The 23,137-nt window shown below is 50.0% G+C and overlaps 1 protein-coding gene across 4 annotated transcripts in view; it reads left to right on the top strand.

Annotated features, from left to right (window-relative positions):
• NDEL1 (nudE neurodevelopment protein 1 like 1) overlaps nucleotides 1-23,014 on the top strand; it is a 45,228-nt gene extending 22,214 nt beyond the window's left edge. For 3 of the 4 annotated variants that reach the window (XM_032840113.1, XM_032840111.1, XM_032840109.1), the window contains exons 2-9: nucleotides 1,743-1,840; nucleotides 3,598-3,751; nucleotides 4,604-4,752; nucleotides 6,405-6,541; nucleotides 8,551-8,724; nucleotides 12,302-12,393; nucleotides 15,676-15,827; nucleotides 22,281-23,014. In XM_032840113.1, coding sequence (XP_032696004.1) covers nucleotides 1,755-1,840; nucleotides 3,598-3,751; nucleotides 4,604-4,752; nucleotides 6,405-6,541; nucleotides 8,551-8,724; nucleotides 12,302-12,393; nucleotides 15,676-15,827; nucleotides 22,281-22,374 — 1,038 coding nt within the window. In that variant the 5' untranslated portion in view covers nucleotides 1,743-1,754 and the 3' untranslated portion in view covers nucleotides 22,375-23,014. Of the gene's footprint in view, nucleotides 1-1,742; nucleotides 1,841-3,597; nucleotides 3,752-4,603; nucleotides 4,753-6,404; nucleotides 6,542-8,550; nucleotides 8,725-12,301; nucleotides 12,394-15,675; nucleotides 15,828-18,905; nucleotides 18,941-22,280 lie in introns of all 4 variants that reach the window. The other variant, XM_032840110.1, reaches the window with a different exon arrangement.
• The last annotated feature ends 123 nt before the right edge of the window (nucleotides 23,015-23,137 follow it).

Genomic DNA, 23,137 nt, shown 5'->3' on the forward strand with positions numbered 1-23,137 from the left:
GTGCCAGGTACCTCTCCAGTACCTCACCTGACACGTAGCAGTAACTCAGTAAATGCTTGGAAGTACTTGTACGTCTCTGCGCCAGGCATTACGCCTGGTGCCATGAGGCGCGCAAAGCATGGTCAAGAATCCATCTCTTTTCAGAGAACTCAGATGGCTTGGTCATTTCGGGTAATTGGAAGGTCGGCAAAGATGCCGAAAGTCAGAGAAGGTGGCGTGGTCCGGAAAGACTCGGCTCCGACAGAACGCGCCGGTCAGCCTCCAGCTAAGTGTGTCGAGTTACGCGTTTATATCACTCAGCGAGACATCACTCTCGTACCTCTTGGCACACTCGCCCAGAAGCGGGAGTTTCTGGTCTGTGGCTTCTTGCTCAGCCTGTATGAGTAGCTTGTGCAGTGTGAACTCTGGGCTTCTCTTAATTTACTTTTAAAGCCGCTTGTTAGTTCTTGCTGCCGAGTGTGCATTAGGTGGATTTAATTTTGGTTTCGTTTAGCTGATGTCACTGAAAATCTATTGTGCAGACCCAGCCCTGGGTCGAAATAAGAATGATGCACAGCCTGACGGGGACACAGGTTTCAGCAAGTGCTTTACCGTGTGGTAAGTCTGTCCAGGAAAGCAGTTGTAGGGTGTGATGTAACAAGAGCGTGGCAGATTTCAGTGCTGTCCGAGGGCAAGAAAGGCTTTCTGGAAAAGACGACAGCTAGGTTTTCAAGGACACATAGGAGCTTTCCAAATGCACTAGGAAGGGAGAGTCGTTCCAGGTGGAGGAAACAGCCAGGCCTGAAACAGTGTCACGTTCAGACCATTTTGATCAGTGTTGTTGGAACACAAAGTGCGATGCGTGGGAAGGGGGTTGTAGGAGGGAGGGCAGGCATTTTGCTCCAGGTATGAATGTAGAGTGAGCCCAGGGTCCGTGGCGTTTCATTTTCTGGCCAGCCAATCGGGGTTTTTAGGTGGTCAGTCCAAATGTGACGTCACAGATATTCCACACCTCCCCCCTGCCCCCCGTGCTTCGGGAGAGCAACCAAGATGAGAGAGCATTAAAGTTGGGGATAAGTGAGCTCGTGGAGGAAGCTTTGGACTTCAGATAATTAAGTTTTTAGAACTGTAATAATAGTGAATTACTGAGAACGTGGTCCCTGACTTGCTAGTGCGTCACTGGGCGCAGGCTCTGCTAGGTCTCCTGAGCGGTTGTGCGGCAGGGAGGGACACGCAGGAGGAGTGTCAGCTTGGACAGTGACCTTGTTTCTGTCACGTGATTCCCGGAAGACCGGCTGCTGGGGCCTGGGGTGCGGGATGGTCCTGTGGGGCCGGTTCACTGGGAGCTGGTGCCTCTACCCAGAGTGCCCCACGTGCCTTTCCACCCGACCATGCTGTGGATCTCCTGTCCTGTCCGTGGGCCTGGTGGGCCCTGAGGTTGGGGCAGTAAAGTGATTTATGTGACTTGGAGTCGTTATTCTCTCTCAGAACCTGTCATGTTTACCTCCCTCCAGAATGCTGATTTAATGTCCCAGATTTTAGACTTTTAGATTCCTGTGTTCTCTCTTTGTTTGGAAATTTTTTCTTATTTCGTAGGATTTCATTTTTAACAGCTGTCATTTATTGACTGGTTGATCGTAAGCTCTCCTCGCAGTGTGGGGCTTGACACGCCCCAGAGGTCAAGAGCTGCCCCCTCCGCCACCCGAGAGCCAGGTGCCCCTGTTCTCTGTTTAATGTCATAGGTTGTCTTTGATATTTCACAGGCTTTCTTGATCATGGATGGTGAAGATATACCAGATTTTTCAAGTTTAAAGGAGGAAACTGCTTACTGGAAGGAACTTTCCTTGAAGTATAAACAAAGGTAATATTGGAAAGCATCCTGAAAATAGGGGAGGGCATTTAGAATATTCCATTTCTAGCCAATGTATTTTATTTATTTATTTATTTAAGCATAAAGCTGAATTTAGAGTTTCAGATTTAGGTTTGGGATTCTGGAAATAGTCATAGCATTGCTGTATTGAAATAGTATGAAAATGCCATAAATCTTTATTACTCAAATTATTGTTATTATTTTTTAAAATATTTTATTTATTTATCTGGCAGATAGAGATCACAAGTAGGCAGTGATGCAGGCACACAGAGAGAGAGAGAGAAAGGAGGAAGCAGGCCCCCTGCCGAGCAGAGAGCCTGATGCAGGACTCGATCCCAGGACCCTGAGATCATGACCTGAACAGAAGGCAGAGGCTTAACCCACTGAGCCACCCAGGCGCCCCTATTACTCAGATTATTAAAACAATAAGAAAACTTCACGTTTGTGATTTCTTCCGGTCGTTAACCTCCTTTTGTGCTTACTGCATTTGGCCATCCTGGGCCTGCTGTGTGTGCCCTGATTCCGCCGCCTTGTGCGGTCCTTGGAGATGCCAGTGGGCTGTGTGGGGCTCGCACAGCAGAGTCTAGTTCTCTCCAGGCAAGTGTTGTCAGTGTCGGGAGCCAGCAGAGCTGGGAAGGGGGAGAGAAGAGTTTCCGGGGTATGGAGCGTTTTATAAAGTCTCACTTATTTTAATTAGTTGGGGAAGCTTTACATAATGACCTTTGAGCACCAACATTTGTCTTAGATTTCTTTTTAAAACATCCTCTAACATACGCACACGTTTCCCTGCTTTTGTTTACAGAGCTTGTTATCAAACTTTTACCACTGTTTCATTGTTATTGGTGAAGGCTGTTCTGTATTGTGCCCATGGATCTAGAAGGCTCTGTCTGCGGCAGGAGTTCTTAATCTTTTTTATGCCATAGGTGCCTTAGTAGGCTGGGGAAACCTGTGGACCCCTTCTCAGAATAACACTTTCAAATGGATAAAATTAAATAATAGAGGGGCTCCTGGGCAGCTCAGCCACTCTTGGTTTCTGCTCTGGTCATGATCGGGTCATGGGAGTGAGCCCCGCGTTGGGCTCTGTGCTCAGCGGGGAGTCTGCCTGGGACTCTCTCCCTTCCTCTCTCTGCTCCTCCCCTCCTCACTGTGGGCACTCTTTCTCTTTCTCTCTCTCTCTCAAATAGAGAAGAATCTTAAAAAAAAAAAAATTACAAAGGAGAACAACTGTATTGAAAAACATTACCTAAATATTAAAATACTTTGTGGTGTAGTGTATGTGCTGCTTTATTTATACCTTAAATAAGAAGGATCTAGTCGTGAGTATATAAAGTGTGAGTCCTCTGGGCCTTTAAAAAGTTTTTTAAAATTTTTAAATTTTCTAAAAAGCCTTTATTTATTTGAGAGAGAACCCGAGAGAGCGAGCAGGAGCTGGGCAGAGGGAGCAGGACCAGCAGACCGCCTGGCTGAGCAGGGAGCCCAGCGTGGGGCTTGGTTCCAGGACTGTGACCTGAGCTGAAAGCAGACACTTAACCGACTGAGGTCCCCAGGGGCCCCCTTTGGGCCTTTTAACTCACTTTCACTGAACCCCCGAATACAGAGTCAGAGCTGCAGAACTGGTTGTCTTTACTCTGTAGTGTAGTTTACGGTGGTGCCAGCGCCCAGGCCGCATTCTTGAACTGGCGGTGATCATCTTCGGGCTGACTCTGCTTCCTGCTTTGACTCCTCGTTCCCACGTGGTCTCTGATCAGCTTCCAGGAGGCTCGGGATGAGCTAGTGGAATTCCAGGAGGGGAGCAGGGAGCTGGAAGCAGAGCTGGAGGCACAGTTAGTACAGGCCGAGCAGAGGAACAGAGACCTGCAAGCTGACAACCAAAGACTGAAGTACGAAGTGGAAGCGTTGAAGGTAACCGGCGTGGGGAGCTGGGGTCTCGCGGGCCGCTCGCGGCAACCTGGGAAATAGAGCTCTTTTCTCGGCGGAGCCTCCAAGCGGCCGGCGGCGGGAAAGTAGCAGAGGCTCAAAGTCAAGTTTTGAAATAAACTTTCCTTTCATGGGACCAGAGACAGGTGGCTTGGTGTTGAGGCGTTCACTTAGAAGCTCTGTAGCTGTCCGTTTTTTAGCTACACTGCTGCTGTAGTATTGTATTGTAATTCCCATCGTTTTCAGAAGTGGCTCGGCTTCACAGATGGCCTCATTCCAGGTCGCTTTAACATTGTATTTGTATGAAATACACGTTTGTTTCATTATTGTTCATAGTCTCTCTAGTTTTGAAGTTCAGTTGGGGTTAAAAAAAATTCCTTTTAAAAAAGGGATTTCCACGAGTAAAAAAATCAGGCCCGTTTGCTGCTGTTCAGCACCGGCCTTTGCCCAGCGCTTGAGCCGTCTCTGGGCCCGGGGGAGCGCGGTCTGGGGGAAGGCGGGGACCTCGGAGCCGTAGTTAGCTCGCGGGGTTCTGAGGCAGCAGTCTCGTGGTTGTACGTCTTTTCAGACACCGTTACTCGATTTCTTTCTGAGAGGAGAGTTGTTGACTCTCGAGATTTGAGTTAAGATACTTGGAATGAATGTGGGTTTTTGGGTTTTTGTTTTGTTTTGTTTTTTTAGTTTTATATGTTATAAGGAGGAGAGGGCTACTTCTCCCATCAGCTCAGATGGCGGGTGAGTTCCTTGGGTCTCCCCCATGTCCATGTCTTGGGTTACTTCTTTGCTAAGGAGAGCTGTGTTAGTGACACCCTCGCCTTCCTGTGCCTGCACATCCAGGAGAAGCTAGAGCACCAGTACGCGCAGAGCTACAAGCAGGTGTCGGTGCTGGAGGATGACCTGAGTCAGACCCGGGCCATAAAGGAGCAGCTGCACAAGTACGTGCGGGAGCTGGAACAGGCCAACGACGACCTGGAGCGCGCCAAGCGGTGAGCGGGGCCGGGTGTCCGGCTGGCGGCTGCGAGGCAGGTCTGGGTCTCTGCGCTCGGCCTGTCCCCTGGGTCTCGGTTCTAGAACATCGCCTTTCGCGGTTTCACGCCCCATCATGTCAGCGCTCTCTGCAAATCCTCATGTCCCCAGATTGGATCCTTCGAGGGCTTTCTTCCTCACTGCCCCGCCCCCTGTCGTTCCTATTGGTTTTCCTCTGAAGCCTGTGTCCTCCGTTCCTCCGTCTTTCCCTCCGTGTTCTCAGTCCTCCCATGTTTCTCGTCCGCCCTGCGTCTGCTACCTGAAGTCTAGTTTCTTCCTCACCCATCTGTCTGTCCATCCCTACTCCTCTCCCTTCTCTTGGCCTTTCACACCAGCACATGGGTTTTTTGCGGGTGCCGCTTCCCTCACGGTTGTGCGGCGTGGTGTGGCCGGAGCGGCTCCCTTGGGGTTGGAATTCGTTGTTTCTTAACCATCCAAACTGAGATCCTTTCACTGTACGATTATTGATACGTGGGTGACTCTTCAGTGCCTGGCCCGGTGCTAGAGGGGAGGCTGCCTTGGGTGTGACATGTGGGGACGTTTCTCATGACAACTGCTCCAGCAGGGAGTGCGTGCAGGCGGCTGCGGGGCGTGGAGGACTGGAGGACGGAGCCGGGGGCGGGACACGTCGGCCGCTGGCGTTGCAGCTGCCGCAGAGTAGGCAAGGAGGAAGGAGGCCAGGCGGGTAGAGAGAGGGATGTGAAGGCCAGGAGGCAGGAAGGCTCGGGAGCTGGGCGTATTTCACTTTGCAGCGCATGGAGACGGTGTGGCTGACCAGGATGAGGCCGGAGGGTGGTCGGGCCAGGGTGGGGAGAGCCTTGTGTGTTCTCTCCATTCTGGAGGCAAGGAAGGGCTCTTTGAAGAATTTGTTAAGCCTGGGAGTAGCATCAGATTCTGAGTTTCGAGAGGGTCATGCTGAGGCATTGGAGGGAAGAGGACCATTTAGGAGTGATCCAGGATCGGGGGCGGGGGGGGGGCAGTTGAGGAACTAAGCCAGGGCAGGAGGTTGGAGGAGAGCAGGTGGAGTTGAGAGACCTTTCGACAGTTGAAAGCATTTGGTAAAGTTGGCCAGAGCCTTGAGTTCGAGCTGGAGGTCAGGGAATGATGTTTCTGTAGCAAGTAGCACGTAGTGGGGTGGGGTGCATAGTTGGTGCCCGGCACCGTCTGTTGTAAATGAGTAAGCTGAGGGATGCAGAAGGACGAGTTGATAGGGACCTAGGACTTCGTGTTTTAAACAGATTCTTAGTTAATTCTTAATGTTCTCTAAAATCGTTGAAAAGTTTTCTTCCTGAAAACACGTAAACTTCAATTGTTCTGTGTTTAAAATCCAGTGGGGAGATACAGTGTGTAATAAACGCCTTCCTTTTAAGGAACTGCGATGAATTTTGGTGGGAATTTAAGAGAATATATTGAATGGCCCAGAGTAGTGGCAGAGATACGAAATGCTGCCAGAGTCTGGAAGGGACTGGGATCCCTTCTCGTTCAGCCGGGCCAGGCTTTCCAGGTCAGGAAATGCCATGAGGGAAACTGACAGTTTCCTTTTGTATTAGCTCTTTGCATGCTATTTATGTAATTTGTGGACTTCAGTTTATTTTATTTTATTTTATTTTAGGGCAACAATAGTTTCACTGGAAGACTTTGAACAAAGGCTAAATCAGGCCATCGAACGCAATGCATTTTTAGAGAGTGAGCTTGACGAAAAGGAATCCTTGTTGGTGTCCGTCCAACGGTTAAAGGATGAAGCAAGAGGTAAAATTGACAACTGAATGTTTATCCTTTACCTTACCATCCCTAAGCCCAAGGACTATGCTAGCTTCAGGAACCGCCTTTAAAGCTATGTACGTTATCTACTTTCGTCAAGCACTACGGCTAAGTGCTTTTTAGTCTCTTAATGTCTACAGCGTCAACTGTAAGAGGTAGGTAGTGTTATCACCATTTTATAGGTCAGAAAATTGAGGCATGGAGAGTTTGAGTTTTGTCCAAAGTCTTAGAACTTTTCGGTTGTGGGGGACGCCTGGGTGGCTCAGTCAGTAAGTGTCTGCCTTCAGCTCAGGTCATGATTTTGGGGTGCTGGGATTGAGTCCCACATTGGGCTCCCTGCTTACTACAGAGTCTGTTTTTCCCTCTCCTTCTTTGCTTCTTCCTCTGCTCGTGCTCTCTCCCACCGCCCCCAAATTTAAAAAACAAACAAACAAACACTAAAAAAAAAAATGAAAAAGAAAAAAGGAACTTTTCAGTTGGAATTCAGACCCTGGTCTGTTTTCCAAAACCTTTTTAACTGCTACCATTGTGTGTATCTTGACTGGTTTGTTTAGCTTTTTCCTTTTCGCTTCTATGTAAATAATTTTGTGTTAGGCACATAATAGTAACATTGTGTCTGTGCACTTATCGTAGAAACCATTTTCTTCTTTATAATCTGCATTTTACCACATACGAATAAAAGAGGGAGGGAAGAAGAATTTTATTCATTTATTTATTAAAGATTTTGTTTATTCAGTTGAGAGAGATCGAGAGGGAGAGGGAGAAACAGAATCCCTGCCGAGCTGGGAGCCCAACCTGGGGCTCAATCCCAGGGCCTGGAGATCATGACCTGAGACGAAGGCAGATGCTTAATCATCTGAGCCACCCAGGTGTCCCAGGAAGAAGAATTTTAAAGGAAGGTGTATAATCATCATAGGCATAATAGTGTGCAGCAGTCCATCTCTCCTCCCCTCCTCCAACCCCTGGAAACACCATTCCCCTTTCTTTGTCTGAATCTGACGGCTCTAGGAACCTCGCAGATGTGGAGTCACACAGTATCTGGTCTCTTGTGACTGGCTCATTTTCACTTAGTGTAGTATCCCCGCGGCTCATCCGTGCAGTAGCTGGGGCCACAATGTCCTTCCTGTTTGAGGCTGAATAAGTTCCCATTACATGCATGTATTGCATTTTCTTTATTTATCCATGGTAGACATTTGGATACATACCCAGAAATGGGGCAAGTTTGTATCCTTTTTTAACATGAGTGTTCTGTACATCAGTTGTGTAACTGGAAAAGAAAATGTTAATTTTAGCTTAAAAATTCAGTATTTGAAAGTAAGAAAAAAATTGCAGCTGTTTTGAATACTTCCTTTCTAAAACAATATAGTGCATTTTGATAATAAAAAATACCAACCTGGGCGCCTGGGTGGCTCAGTGGGTTAAGCCGCTGCCTTCAGCTCAGGTCATGATCTCAGGGTCCTGGGATCAAGTCCCACATCAGGTTCTCTGCTCAGCAGGGAGCCTGCTTCCCTCTCTCTGCCTGCCTCTCTGCCTACTTGTGATCTCTGTCTGTCAAATAAATAAATAAATAAAATCTTTTATTAAAAAAAAAACCAACCCGTTTAAAATTACAAAAATGAACTTCATTGATTTTGCAGTAGTTCCCAAAGTGGATATCATTTCAAAATAAAAACAAATGCGGTGGAAAGAGTATTTAGTTTTGTGTTGTGCAGGCTCACTGCGAGTTCTTTGGACTCTGCTCTTTTTTTTTTTTTTAAACATATGAGCATAGTTAACTGTTCTAGGTAAGAGCATTTGTATTTGATCCTAGCTCTCTCAATGATCATTTAGGCAGTAGAGTTACCATTTTTATACCCCAACAAATAAAAAGTGTTACATAGGAAACCACTTTCAGGAAATCGTAATTTAGGAAGGACGTCTTTATGGCATTTCAGAGGTGACTTTGCTGGATGGATTTGCTTCCTCTGGTGAGTTTTGTTATCTGTGCCGTTTTGCAGATTTAAGACAAGAACTGGCAGTCCGGGAAAGACAACAGGAGGTAACCAGAAAGTCGGCCCCCAGTTCTCCGACCCTTGATTGCGAAAAGATGGACTCTGCGGTCCAGGCGTCACTTTCTTTGCCAGCCACTCCTGTTGGCAAGGGCACGGAGAACAGTTTTCCTTCACCAAAAGGTTTGTGATGTCTTTTCTTTCTGAACCTGCGGGAGGTTGTCCAGCTGGGGAGGGTTTGCTGGGGAGGCGGGGTGAGGTGCATGTGAGGTTTCAGGGTAGAGTTGGTGAGGTCATGCACGCTGTGAGGTGGAAAGAGAGGTTGGTTTCCGGGGCCACAACCACACGGGGAGCAGGGCGACAGTGGCCCCGTGTAACATGAGTGCCTCAGTCAGTTGCGATGTTAAAAAGTTGAAGGTTTTCAGGCAAAGTTGATCTTTTGATGCTAGCAGTCATCCACACTCATGTCGGAAAATGGAAAAAGAAGAAAGAAAGTGGCCTTTCTGCTGTCTTACTCTGGAAGCTGACTACTGTTAACCCTGACTCTCCCTGCCATGAGAACGAACCGATCTTGGAGACTAGACGCCTTCACACGCAGCCTACCAAGACCGGTCAAGCTGCCCTTCACGCTCGTAAGACTGGCCCAGGCAGACTAGGCCGTCCTCCTACATGCCCCCGTGGCTGCCCTTTTCAGAGGTGACATTTGGAGTCACTGATGACTAGTACATAAAGAATGTTCTTTTGCCATCAGCAAAGGTGTTTTTTAAAAATCTAGATAAGCAGAAAAGCCATTTAGCAGACACTGCATAGAACCCTAGAGAGGAACCCGGAAGCACTTAATTCAGATTTATTTCATTTTTCCAGCTTATAGATGTTTCAGCCACTCCCACTCCTTCATACTTTTTTCTTCCCAAAATGAAGCTCTCTCCCCCCCCCTTTTTTTTTAAGAGATTTTAATTTGTTTATTTGACAGAGAGATCACAGGCAGAGAGGGAGTGGGGGAAGCAGGCTCCCCGCTGAGCAGAGAGCCCGATGTGGGGCTTGATCCCAGGACCCCGAGACCATGACCTGAGCCGAAGGCAGAGGCTTTAACCCACTGAACCACCTAGACACCCCACCCTCTTTTTTTAATAAAGGATTTTATCTTGCAGAATGATAGGAAAAGGTTTTGTCTCCAGGCAGATAGTGACCTTCCATGTCTGTGCCAGCCCACCCCGTAGCCACTAGCCACATGCGACTCTTTACATTTTTATTAATGTAATCGAGTTAAAATTGGAAATTCAGTTTCTCAATTGCATTAGCTGGATTTCTGGTGCTCTGTAGCCCTTGAATAGATAACTCACCCTGCCTTCTCCTAGTCATAAGGTCTCATTCGGTGAGAAGTGTGGCAATGCTGTATAGTGCTGGGTGTTGCTGGGTGTCCTTGTGCTGTTTGTTGCTGAGGACCTAGAGCAGGTCGGGTGTAGATGACGGCAGTCACCAGCAGCCCTCACTGTCCATGTTTCAGAATGGCTCCTTGGGCATTTGAGGATCTCAGAATTCCTAACATTTGAGATTTAACAAAGGTTTGCTTTTAGGCGCTAATTAGAATTCTGCAGGTAAGTTCTGAAAATGCGTTAGTTAAGCACGAATCAGGATAGTGTGGAGCTTCATTCGAGGTTAAATCCCAGAGACGTGTACATCCTGTAATAGCTCATTAGAGGTTTAATTCAGGGACTTGGTTGCGCTGAGCTGGGCGAGGTCAGTGGGACGCAGAGCTTGCTCGCTGTGGCACAGGATTAAGATACGTCAGCCCTAAGGCCGGAATCTTGGTCCGGGCCCACGCAGTTTTAGCTGGTGGCAAGGACTTTCACTAACCTGAGAGCTGCTGTGCGTTGACTCCCAGCAACTGCGTGATGGAGAAGGCGGCACACAGCTAAGGAGAAGCAGGAGATGAGAGAGGTCAGTGCGAGACTGAGGGGCTGAGCTCGGTGGTCTGCCTGTAACTGTGTTTTATTGGTAACAGCGCCTGTTGCCAAAAAGCATTTAAGACAACTCACCATAAAAGCACAGATTTCATAATTTGAGGAGAATAAGGGAAGAAGAGATCTGGAAGTCCCTGCTGAGAAAAGTACGGCAGCTTCTTTCTATCTCGTCGAGCGCCGGTCGGATGCCGCATGTTATTCTGGATGCCGAGGGGCTCCTGGTAAATCGGCGAAGGCGCTGCCTTCAGGGTGATGACACTCTGGAGGCCAGGGACAGCGAACGGCCGCACAGCAAAGCAACTACGAGCTGATGAGACTCTGGACAGTGGATGAGAGAGTAACAGCTGCGTGAGGGCCTGAGTACTTACAGTGTGCTAGGCATTTAACGAGTGTATTAACTAATTTAAACTTCACAACGACTTCATAAGTGCTGTTACCAGCCCTCTTCGAAGTGTGGGCCACTTACTAAGGCTTCCACAGTCTGTAGCCATCAGCGATGGATTTGCCTCTCGAAGTTTAGCTCAAGAGCCCTTACCCATCGTGTACAGTACCTCAAAAGTAAATTGAAAAATGTGCGTGACCGAGAACCTTTGCTGAGGGGCGTTCAAAAAGATGTGACTGTCACACTGGAGAACCCCGATTTTGAACGGGAAGCCTCTTGCAGCAGCCGAATCAGTCCCCGAATCAGTCAGCAATTTAAATTTCCTTTTAATTTAATTTTTATTTATTTGTTTTTAGCAATTTAAATTTCTAATAAAAGTCAACACAGGGTTTTTTAAGTTGGCAAGTTTTAAAGTTACACTGAAGAATAAATGTGCCAAGGAAAGTTTGGATTAGCTTAATAACAAGAAGCTTTCTCCTTTAGGATACCACAGGCTATTTTAACATTGTAGCAATGAAAGCAGCCTATTTCCGGTGGGACAAACTAATAGATTAATGGAACTAAAGTATAATGGGAATTCATGTAGGTAAAGTGTCATTTCAGCTGAGAAGAGTGTTCACGACATGGTATTAGTACAATTGGTTATCCTTCTGGGTGAAAAAAGAATTAGGTATTTGTTGAATTAAAAGGATCTAAATGTAAAAAAAAAAAAAACTAAGAAAGCATTAGGAGGAGATAGGAGCAACATTTTATAATATTGAGGTGAAGAAGCCAAAACTTCCCCCACTTCTAGAGCAGAAAGTTTGAAAGGTAAATGCCACGCTGAGAAATTCAAGATCGAGGAGAGAAAGGGGGGCCATCTGTGGTGTCCAGCGCCCTAGCCCATCGATTGAAGGAAAGACAACCCAGTATCAAATCATAAATCATAAACATGACTTCCAGAAGAGATTCAAATGTCTAGTTATTAAGGAAACAAAAGAGAAAACAAAATGACTGTCAAATTGACCAAAGGAAAAAAAAAGATCACATCTAATATTATTGAGGGCATCACCGTACAGATCACTGACATTGGCATGACCTTATCAGCGTTTTGGCAGGATCTCTTAAGGTGGATGAAAGGGCCATGTCCTCTGGTCCAGCAGTTCTATTTTTAGGAATCTCTTCTCTGGAAATATCCGTCTAGATGTTTTAACGATATGTGCCCTTTTAGCGTTATTTGTGATGTAAAATTGGAGATCGTCTCAATAGCCATCAGCTGAAGGAGACAGTGTATGGTGTCTCCGTTTTATAGCTCGTGTCCCCAGTTTGGAACACCGTATTGACCTGTCACTGAGTGTATCCTGCTCAGGGACACCTGACCACAAAAGGGAAAGACGCCTGCAAGTGTAATCACCCCCCTTTCTTTTCCCTCTAGCTATACCAAACGGCTTTGGTGCCAGTCCGCTCACTCCTTCTGCTCGGATCTCCGCGCTCAACATCGTGGGGGACCTCTTACGGAAAGTCGGGGTGAGTATTCAGCCCTTTAGCCCGAGGTACTGCCCTGGTGTTGAATTCTGAATTTGGGGCGAGAGAAGGCGAAAAAGGATTCCTGCGTGTGGGGAAGGCTGTGATGATTCAGAGAGGCAGGAGCGTGCAGGGATCTGCTGAGATGGAGGCAGACAAACACGCCGGGGCGCCTGCGGGAGGCCCGGTGCGCTGCGCTCTGGAGATCCCCGGGGCTTTCTTTGGTTTCCCCTTGGCTCTTTCTGCCTCATGACTCCTCCGTCTTTTCCCAAGGTAACTGTTCTCCCGCCTGCTGTGTGTCTTATCCCATTCTTGGGTCCTGTTCTTGCCGCAGGTCGCCCTCTGCGTGGCCTCCCCATGAGCTCTGTCCCCGGAGGACTTCAGCACTGGCCCTCGGACAGGACTTTGTGCTCTTGGTCACGCCCATCTCCTCGCTCTCGGCCGCTTCAGCTTCTGTGCTATCTCCTTGGCTCTGACCTTGGCTTCCAACTGAGCTTTTGAAGTCTTCCACTTGTTTTTCTGCTTATTCAGTTTTTGCTTGGTAGAATGCCTGCTCTTTGACCCCATCAGCAGTGGGACTCTGGGTGAATGAGTGAAAGCCATTCTTGCTTTCATTTCTTCCTGCTCGTTGGTGACCCCACAGATGGCTTCCTCTGTCACTGCCGACTCATGGTCTTTTTGGCCGAGGAGGAGACCTACGGTCCGGGTCAGTCTGGCCATCGGCGGTCACCTTCCCTGAATCTGGATCTCAGGAAGCAGTTAGATAACTGGGGATTCATGCCACCGTGAAGTTAGCATCTCATGCGTGGGCTCCTTTTCCTGTTTCCCTGGGCAACTTTTACCTCTCTTTTCAGTAATCTTCCCCTGAAACTGCCCGCTGTCCACCGCCCCTTCACTTACTTGTTTGTGAGAGACATTTTCTGACAAAAGCAGAAATTGGATTTTACTTTACATAATGAAGAAACGGGAGGCTCTTTCTGGCTTACAACATTATTTTCTGACCATCACATTAATTCTGAATCTGTGTTTCAAATTTGCTGTAAAAAGCAACATGCACAAAGTCTATAGAGTAATTGTCCCTCCTAGCACAACCATTTTTAAAAACCTATTTGTTGTAAGAGTTGTGGTATTTGGCTCCAGAAATCAAAATAATGTGCTTATTTTTTGGTATCTTACCAGCTTCAAGCAGTAAGATGAAGAATTTAACTCCCATCTCCCACTTTTTAACTTTGTTCTTTTGGTAATTTTGAAACTTTAAATGGCATGCTTAATCCTGTTTCTGAGTTTATTAGACCCTATCTCAGCTCCTTGCTGCATGTGTCTTTCTCTCCGTCCTGTCATGAACGCTCCATTAGTTGGTTCTGAAAATTGAAAATCAGTGAGCTGCTTCTACTGTACTCCGCCCGTGTGTGGGTTGTACGCTGCAGAATCACAGAGGAGAGCCTGGGTTCCTGGGTTGTTTATCTCTGTCACTCGACAGATGTTTCAGGGATTTTTTTAATCATTTACTCACTCAGAACCATACCACGTGTTTTCATTTTTGTATCAGAGCTGACTTGTATGTTTTTTCCTTCTCCTGGCGTTGTTACTTACCTTCTTTTTCTTGGGGGGTAGAAGAAGCCTGTCCTTTCTCGGCTACGTCTTGTGTCTGTAGCTTCTTACCGATGCCCTCTTTGCTGGGTGCCCTGAGGGGCGCTGCCCCAGTTCTCTTCCTGGGCTTCTTCTGCCTGTTCACGGGCTTCATGTCCGCAGCAGCTTTCTCTGGTCCTTGTTTGTTTTGCTTATGACGTTACATAATTTACATAATTTGTTCAGAAATGGTGCAGAAAGGTGACCTTGGGAGTCCCCGTCTGGCTGATGGTCCACCTTCCTAGAGGCCGCTGGGACCTTGGGCGTGTGGTTCCCCGCCAGCCCCGTGCGCTCTTCGGAGTTTCCCTCCCTGCTTCTCTGTCCTCCGTCCGCTGCCTCAAACTGGAGGCTCCAGCCCCCGCCCCGTATCCTCTTGCACTGAGAAATCAAGGCCACCTGATCTCCACCTGTCTATTCTCTTTGACTTCTGTTATTACTCTGTTAGTACCTGTTTGTAGTCATTCTTCCTCGTTACCGCCGTGCTCCAAGGACTATGTTCCTGCCCACGGCTGACTTTGTCCCTCTGTGCCTTGGATCCCTTCCCTCCCCACCCTCTCATCAGTGTCTCCTGTGCTTTTAGCCTCTTACTGTGTTTCAGTATCTGTGTGTAATCTTCATGGATTGCCACGTGTCACATGTAATATCTGTGTATTACAAACTGCATAATATTTTAATCTTAAAAAGCAAAAGTAAAAAGCAGCCATTTTTTTTTTTTTTTTTACCCTACGTCTGTCTTTAGCTGTCACCCTCGTTCTCTCTTCCCTTCACAGCCAAGCTTTTCGAAAGCAGGCCTCCGTTTATTGTTAGCGTGGGTGATGGCGTGCCCCCTCCCCAGACTTCCTGGTCCGGACTCTGATTCCTGCTCCCTCCCCCAGAATCGCTCATCGATGAGCTCAGCACCGTCGAATCCAGTGGACGCTGTTCTGCCCTACTTTTGCTTGGAACATTGAACACTGGCTTTTTTTTTTTTTTTTTAAATGCTTTCTTTCCTTTGCCTCTCTGATGCTGTGTCACGTCTGCCTCATGCCTTTCTGCCCATTCCTGTGTCATCTGATTGGGTCTTCAACTGCCGCACCCTTCCTGGGATGATTTTATTCAGAATTCTGTCCTTGAATTCCCCATTCACAGCCTGACTTTGTCTGCTACCTGGTGTGACATCTTCTAAGTTTTCATTTCTAGACCACTCTCACTCTTTTCCCCGGTGCCAGACCCAGGACTTGCCCTTGTGCGTCTGTCCCACCGAGGCCTCAGACGCAGTTTGGGCCTGCTCTGTGATCACACTCAGCAAGTATTTGAATGAATGAATGTCGTGAATAAGGATATTAGGGGCTTTCTAATAGTCCCCAACTCAGAGAGGGTCAAGAGACCTGGGATTTGTCTACTTGTACCACATTTTGCTTAGTTGTAAGGTCAGGCTTATATCTGTGTCCACCAGTAATACTGAGAGGAATAAGTGCATTATTCTGAGGTCATTAGATAGCCGTCAGCATAAAATTCTCCCTTTCCATCAGAGAGGTGATCGATTGTGGCTTGAACGGCTACCATGATCAACAGAGAGACTGTAATTTTAATCTTGAAATAGAAATGGTTTGAAATGCAGATTTTTATGTACAGCTACTGTTTTGACAACCAAATCATTCCTCCTTCTTTCTGTAGGCTTTAGAATCCAAATTAGCAGCTTGCAGGAATTTTGCAAAGGACCAAGCATCGCGGAAATCCTATATTTCAGGGAATGTTAACTGTGGGGTCATGAATAGTAACGGCACGAAGTTCTCTCGATCAGGACATACGTCTTTCTTTGACAAAGGGTAAGTAAATCTTGGACATTTATTTATTATTTTTTATTTATTTTTAAGATTTTATTTATTTGACAGACGGAGATCACAAGTAGGCAGAGAGGCAGGCAGAGAGAGAGGGGAAAGCAAGCTCCCCGCTGAGCAGAGAGCCCTATGCGGGGCTTGGTCCCAGGACCCTGAGATCATGACCTGAGCTGAAGGCAGAGGCTTTAATCCACTGAGCCACCCAGGCGCCCCAATCTTGGACATTTTAAATGATTTTTTTTTTTTTTTGAGTTAGTAAAGTTGCACTTTATTAAGTGAGCTTATTTTACTTTGAAAAGGTAAACTCAGTTTGATAAGCCTACCTGAAGCAGTTTCATTCAGGTCTTAGGGGACATAAATCTGTTGTCTTCTGGTCCCCGTGGAGTCGGTTGCCCCGAGAACTCTCATGCTTCTGTCTTGGGAAACACTCTTGCAAGGTAGCTGTGCTAGGCTCTGGGAATTAAATACGACGTGGTAATAGTTCTTGTTCTCAAGGCACTTGAAGGCTGGTGGACTTGCCTGGCTGATATTTGTAAGGGTAGAAAACACCGTGTGTGTGTAGACTCTGCAAGGCACCTGCTGTCTGAGGATTTTGGAAAAATATGAAACCACTGGATCAGATAACAGTTTAGGGGACACAAGTTTTGTATGATGTGAAGATGTTTTCTGGGGAGTTGAGAGTGTAAAAGAAAATGGCATAAGATTGAAGCACTGGTACGTCCTTAATGCAAAAAAATTTCAGTTGGTGCCGCTGTGTAGAAGTGAAGAGTAGATGTTTTCTGTTTTCACACTGCTACATCCTTACACTTACTCTCTCAGGCAGGTAAAATTATATTTTTATGCATCTGCTGTACGCTTTTAAAAATTTACGGGATTAGACTTTAAATACGACCCTGCAACCCAGCCCCCATCATGACTTACAGGCCAGTATCTTCCTGTCCGTGCAGCATTCTCCCTCAAGTCCAAAAATGACACTGCATGGTTATACTTGATTGAAAGCTGTCCTGTAGCTAACGAGCGGTCAGGACCCGTGGTTTGGCTCTGCTGACCAGGTTCCACGAGGTGGCTGTTCTTGGAACAGCATCGAGGCACTGAGCTCCCTTGCTCTGGTCTCTGTTTTGAGTGGTAGAGCCCATCTGGTCCTGTTCTCTGCACGCAGGACAGATACGAGTCTAGAGAAGTTTCAGTTTCTTAAGGGAGCTTGTATTTTCTGCTTTCCTCTGTAACCGTGGCACATTTCTGGAGGACTTGACCCGGCACACAGGCCGCTCTGAAAAGCTTCTTTATGTCCACCCTTGTGGAGTGCGGTGTTCTGGTTTCCCTCTCTCCCTTCGGGGACTTCTACCCTGAAGGGCACATGCTTCATTAAGGAGCATGTTCCGAACTGGCGATAAGTAAGTCAGAGCTTCATTCTAACCACTGGGTTTCCTCGGGGGAGTCAGCATAAAATCAGTTTTCCTTAGGTTTAGGAGTTTCAGGAAACCTTGAGGAGTCCCCATCTTTATATCATAATGGCAAGTGGAATAAATAGATATTTCACATTCAAGTTGCCATTTCTCCCGAATAACACAGGGAAAGTTGAGGGGCAGACGACCATTGAAAACAGTACCTAATTATTTTGTCCAACTTGTACTTTGTGTGACGTCTAACTCACCTCCAGTGGGGCAGTTACGGGTCTGTTTCTGGAACCCTGTTTCTTGCCTCGGGTGCTCTGTAACGTGAGAATGGGCAGGAACCAGAAACGGGGGGCCTGGCCGATGCCTCTCCCGCAGTCCTCAGAGCAGTCATGGCGGGGAGGGACCGCTCTCCGGGCAGGTCCCTGCTCCTGGCTTCCACGTGGCCCCAGTGCGGGGCACGGGGGCGCGCCAGGCCCAGAGTTGGACCCCATCTCAGGGGGCTGCGGAGGGCTCAGCATCGCCCGGAACCAGGAGCTTTGGCCTCTGTCACGGAGTGCCTGTCCTCTGAGGAACATTCTAGATGCACGCGCAGGCTTTATTTCCTGAACCAGGCCTGGAGATGGGCTTCCTGAGAGAAACAGTTGCAGATGATACATCTAGTTTCGCTTGAAGTAGTACAAGTTTTCAACTGTACTGTTTCTGTTAAGGATTAAATATGCTTTTGTGGGTTGGCCTCTTCTCACGGGTTCGGGTCACAGCGGAGCGGATCGTACGTCCACACTCCACCATTGACCTGCTTCGTGAGCCACGTGTCTGGTTGCCACGTGCCCGAGGCTGGCTAGTGGCTTCGCGTGTCTGTGACTCCTTGCCGCTTTGCTTTGATTCTGGCTTCCTTCTGGCCTGGCTTTGAACTCTGGCCTTTCTCCAGTGGCCTGCTGACTAGGTAGTCACGGCGGCGTGCACCAGCTGTGACAGGAAGCGGGGGAGCGTCCCAGCCCCCACCTCCCTTATGGAGTCTGGCAGGTAGAAGTCAAAACACCATTTCCAAGTGTCCAAGCATGTAGCTTGGAGTTGTAGCGTGAGAGAAAACTAAAACTCCATTTTCAAAAGCCTCCAGCGGGAACTTGCCTGCCCTGCCTCCTGCTCCCGAGGAGTGTGTCTGCAGTCCCTGTGTCTTCCCCAGCTGTCCTAAAGACCTGGGGTGGGGTGCTCCTTGGGGGAGATGCGCCCCCCCAGGTCCTGTGACGCCCTGAGGCCAGACCACGCCCACCAGATGCTGCCCCTCGGTAGGTGTCCGCACGTGTGGCCCAAAAACACTCTGGATGTTCTGGTGGTTTGAGGGTTTCTTGCAAACAGGGTTTCCTCTAGTCTGTGCTGGCTTCTGCCAGGTTCTGGACCTCCTTCTTGGCGTTGCTCCATGTCCTCCAACCACCAACAGCCTCTCGTGCTCGTCATCTGAGCCCCACGTGTGATGTGGTCACTGGACTTCTCTCAGACCCCGTCTGTTTTCGCTGTCATTTTCATTCAGCCTCTTAAGTGTCCCTTACCCTGATTTTGTAAGCAAGTGAGGTCTCGGTGGGGCTGTGTGTAGTGGGGGCGTAGACCAATTTTAGGGCTGTGAAAATAGGACTTGTATTACTGTTTAATGTTTTTTCCTTTTTTTTATTAGGCAAGAAAAGGTCATATTTCCCACGTTGTTCATGGGTAACTGAATTTGTTTGCTGTGCTCTTTCTGCTTCTCTCTCCATCCCGGTGTGTGGTGCAGGACCCACTAACACACTCGGTTCACTAACGCATGGGGCTGACTCTGCTCTAACCGACTTACAGCCCCAGAGTGAGCGCTCAGGCTCCGGTCCGAGCCGCCTCCCTGCCCTTGCTGCTGCTCACCGCGGAGGCAGCTCGTGGTCTCGGGCCCCGGGCAGGGTCGGGGTGGGGGGTGGGGTAGCTAGCCGGCCTGGCAGTGCTCCTGGTCCGGGGTCAGCGCTGTAGCGGTGACACTGCCGGGGGTACTGGTGTGGGGGTCGTGCGTTGCTGTCAGGCCCTGGAATCCCATTTGGCTTGACATCCCGGGAGACGGGGCTTCTTCCTGCTGCCCAGAGTCTTCTGTTTGGTCAAGGTGGGCGCTGGTGGTAATGGAGCCTCACTGCCCCCCGGGGACTCTGCCCTCCTGCTCACTCTCGGATGCCCTGCGTACAGCGGGACGGTAGAGGGAAACGTGTGTGCACGTGTGTGTGTGCACGTGTGTGTGTGAGATCTGCCCTTCCAAGAGCGCGCCATTTCCATCTGCAGCACGGGCTGGAGCTTGTCTGAGCATCTGCTGCTCCATCTCCCTAGGCCGGCGGGCCGGGAGGGGCTCTGCCGGCGCTCCCCATGCCTGCTCTGACCTTCTTGTGTCCTGTCCGGGCCGCACACGGCTGCACTGGCCCTTGCTGCCGGGCGGGATCTCGTCTCCGTGCCCTGCTCCGGCACTGAGGCTTCCCGTCCCGCTGACAGCTCTGTCCCGCTCTCCACGTCATCTGCCGTATCACATAGACCGCAGGCCCTGTGCGTGGCTAGATCTGCTACTTTTCAGATTCTTGAGGTAGATTTTGGTGGTAAGATCATGACATTTCTGGAAGCTTCCTGCATAGATGATTCCCCAGATCTGTCTCTCCCTTCCTGCATGTCCCCCCCTCCACTCAGTCCCATGTCGTCCACCGGGACATTTCCCTGTGGCTCTCTTGCTATCCCCTGCAGCACATGGGGGGAGCGTGGTGGTGTTGCTCCTCTGGAACCCTATCCCCGTGGCACAGCTTGGCTTTCGCGGGAAGGGACCTCACCAGACAGCTTCTCCCTCTGGCCTTTCCCGTCTCACTCCTCGCCTCAGGAGAGAGGTGCTGGGTGCGAGCCTGGTGGGTTTTGCTCCCTGGGCTGCATCTGGCATTCACTTTGGGAATTCTCATTTCGGTCCACGCGGGGAAATGGCCCGTTGAGTTTCTTTTCTCCTTTTCTCTGCTGGTCTGCACTGCTGTTTGTCCCCTTAGAGCCGAGCCGCGTCAGAGTTGCCGCAGGAGTTGCGGCTTGTGGAGGGCTGTCAGGTGCCCTCCTGCGAGAGGAGCTTGGGAAGGGATAGTGGGGCCTGGGCGCCCACTGACTCGCTCGGAGGTGAGCCCAGGCTGGCATTTGCTTGCTTTGCTCTCTTTGGCCGCAGAGCGATAGGGGTGAGCTTACCGTGTGTTCAAGTCTGTCCGGCTCGAGACTGCGGGGGTCCCAGCCCCAAAATCTGCGTGCATGGGTCCTTCTCGTGGGGCTCTCGCATCCCCTGTGGACGGGTGCCGGCCGCTTCCTGGTGCCAGTGGGGCTCGTCCTGCCGGCCGGAGTGTGACGTCCATGTGTCTGAGGCCGAGGCTGTGCGTGAGGCCCGCCTGGTTCTCGCTGAGGTTCTGGGACTGGCCAGACACATGGTGGCAGGGGGCTGGTGCTGTGAAGGCTGCAGGGGGGTGCGGGCACGGGCCGGCCCTGGGAAGAGGCCCAGGCGGCTGTGGGAGGACAGGGAGCAGGTGATTGAAAGGCCCAGAAAGAAAAGGGAGGGTCCCGGGTGCACATCTGGGGGAGGAAGTTGTGCAGCAAGAAGTCACGTGCCTGCGGGCTGTCCAGTTGCTCTTGGCCTGCACGGGGTGGCTTGTTTTCAGACTCACTTCTGTACTCCGGGGTCATTTACTTTGGACGTTAGCCCTTCGACGTCGTCAGCTGGTTCTTCGTCTCCCTGCATGCCGGTTCTCTGAGGTCACACTTACTTCCGCAGCGCGTGAAAGCATTGTCTTTGTGGGAAATGTGTGTCTGCACCCCTGTCCCCTGTTTGGTTTGGTTTGTCTTTTAAGAGAACCTCTCTCCTTGAGCCTATACTCAAGGTCCTGGCCCCTGCTGCTGAGCAGGTTGGGGGACAGCGATGGCCTGTGGGTTCGGCACAGCCCCCACAGTTGCCCGCACCTCCTGTATTGCTGCCAGGACGAACCTTCCTGGGAAGCGTGATGCATGGAAGGCTGGAGTGGCTTCCTGAGAGAGGGTTCAACACTGGCTTTCCCCCTCTCTGCTTCTGGTGGCTGTGCGGGCTGGCCGGGGGGCGGGGGTGCTGGGGCGGGGGCTGGTGGGCGGGTCTGGGGGGGTGGCCGGGGCCCGAGGGCAGCCGGGATGCTCATCCTCACTCCTGCACGCTGGGGCCGGGTTGCGGGCTCTGGGCTGGGTGGGGGCCGGCGGGGCGGGCCCCTCATGTCCACAGACACACCTGCCCATATTGCCAAACAACTTAACAGAGTTATTTTTCTCCCCTAAGATATTCATGTACATTGTAGGAGATTTGGAAAACACTAAAAAAGTGGAAAGTAGTAAACAAAGTTATCCACCACCCAGATGGAGGAAAAGTTATCATCGTTAAATTTTCTTTCTAGAACATAAATGATTTTATACACATGTATGTGCATGTGTGTGGGTAGCCCCCACATTCTGGATTCAGCTACACAGAAGGTCGGTCCATAAAAGAGCTTGTATGTTAGAGTCTAGAATGTCTGTCACTTACTCTCTTCCTGCCCGGCATTGAACCTTTACAGTTTGGTGACTTGCTGCTTTTCCCACGGAGCATCAGTTACGTTCTGAGTGTTTTCCCGAGCGGTTAAAGAACTCTGGAGTGTGTTGAGGCTGTGTAAACTGTAAACTTCTCGTTTAGTTGTACCAGTATCTGTTCAGACAGCTTCCTTCAGACAGACACTCGGGCTAGCTCTGCGGCCAAGTCGGGGCTGTGGTGGCGGCGGCCGGCAGGACGGAGTCGTCGAGGAGGAAGCACGTGAGCGCGTTGCTCTCCGTCCTCGGATTCCAAAGTCTCTGACCCGCTGATGCCTTCCAGGCGCCACCGTTCCCGGGGCCGCCGCGATTCCACCCTGGGCAGGAAGAGGGCTGGTTATAGAGAGCGGGTGCATTTCTTGTTGTGTGTTGAGTGATTTTCAATGACCGTCTCTCTTTCTCTCTTTTCTCCCCTCCCTTCCCCTCTCTGCTCTGGTCACCCCCACAGGGCAGTAAACGGCTTTGACCCAGCACCGCCGCCTCCTGGTCTGGGCTCCTCGCGCCCGTCGTCAGCACCGGGTATGCTGCCTCTCAGTGTGTGAGTGCCCGGCCTCCAGGTGGGGGCTCCTGCCCTCCTCCAGCAGCCCAGGACACCCACGCCTCACCCCTCGGTGCCTGGGCCCAGCCTGGGCCCCTGCGTCCGCCTCCCCGTGGCCGGCAGAGGGCAGGCTGCATGGGGTGGCGGCTGCCGGGCCCCGCCCAGCCCCAGGACTCTGCGCGCTATCAATGCTGGCTATTTTCTCTTCTCGCCGTGGTGCCGTTGGTTTCACATGATTGCACTTTTGTGGGTCACAAGGTGATAGGTACATGTATTCCTTGGTCACTGGATGCAGAAGTACCCATTCGTCACACCTGCCTCATAGCTCCCACCCTGCTGTACCGATAGGATTTAGTTGTGTTTAAGACATGGCAGACCTTCTAGAAGTTCTCCCCCAGATCAGGTCAACACGTGCCCTCCTCCTGAGCTCCTGCCCAAGCATCTTCAGTGCTCACGATCATGTGTCCCCCAGCCCCACTCCCCACAGTTTGGCCTGTTGCTGGCACAGAGTCAGGAAGGTCACTGAATTCGGGAACATTTTCTGCACCTTCTGATTTTACTTTAGCAGTTACCATTCCATAGACTTGCCTCCCGGAGAGCGAGACGCCTGTCTGATCTGCAGGGAGCAGGAGCCTCTGGGCCAGGGCGCCCATGGCGCGGGGTCTCCACGCGGTCTCCTCCTCCGCGTGGCTCCGGGTGAGGGCGGGGGCAACCTCCTGGCCAGCTTTCTGGTCCTTCAGTTAAGTGACATCTTCCAGAGTGTTTTG

The sequence above is a fragment of the Lontra canadensis genome, unplaced genomic scaffold (genome assembly GCF_010015895.1).
Source record: "Lontra canadensis isolate GAN:19392208 unplaced genomic scaffold, GSC_riverotter_1.0 scaffold110, whole genome shotgun sequence".
NCBI lineage: Eukaryota > Metazoa > Chordata > Mammalia > Carnivora > Mustelidae > Lontra > Lontra canadensis.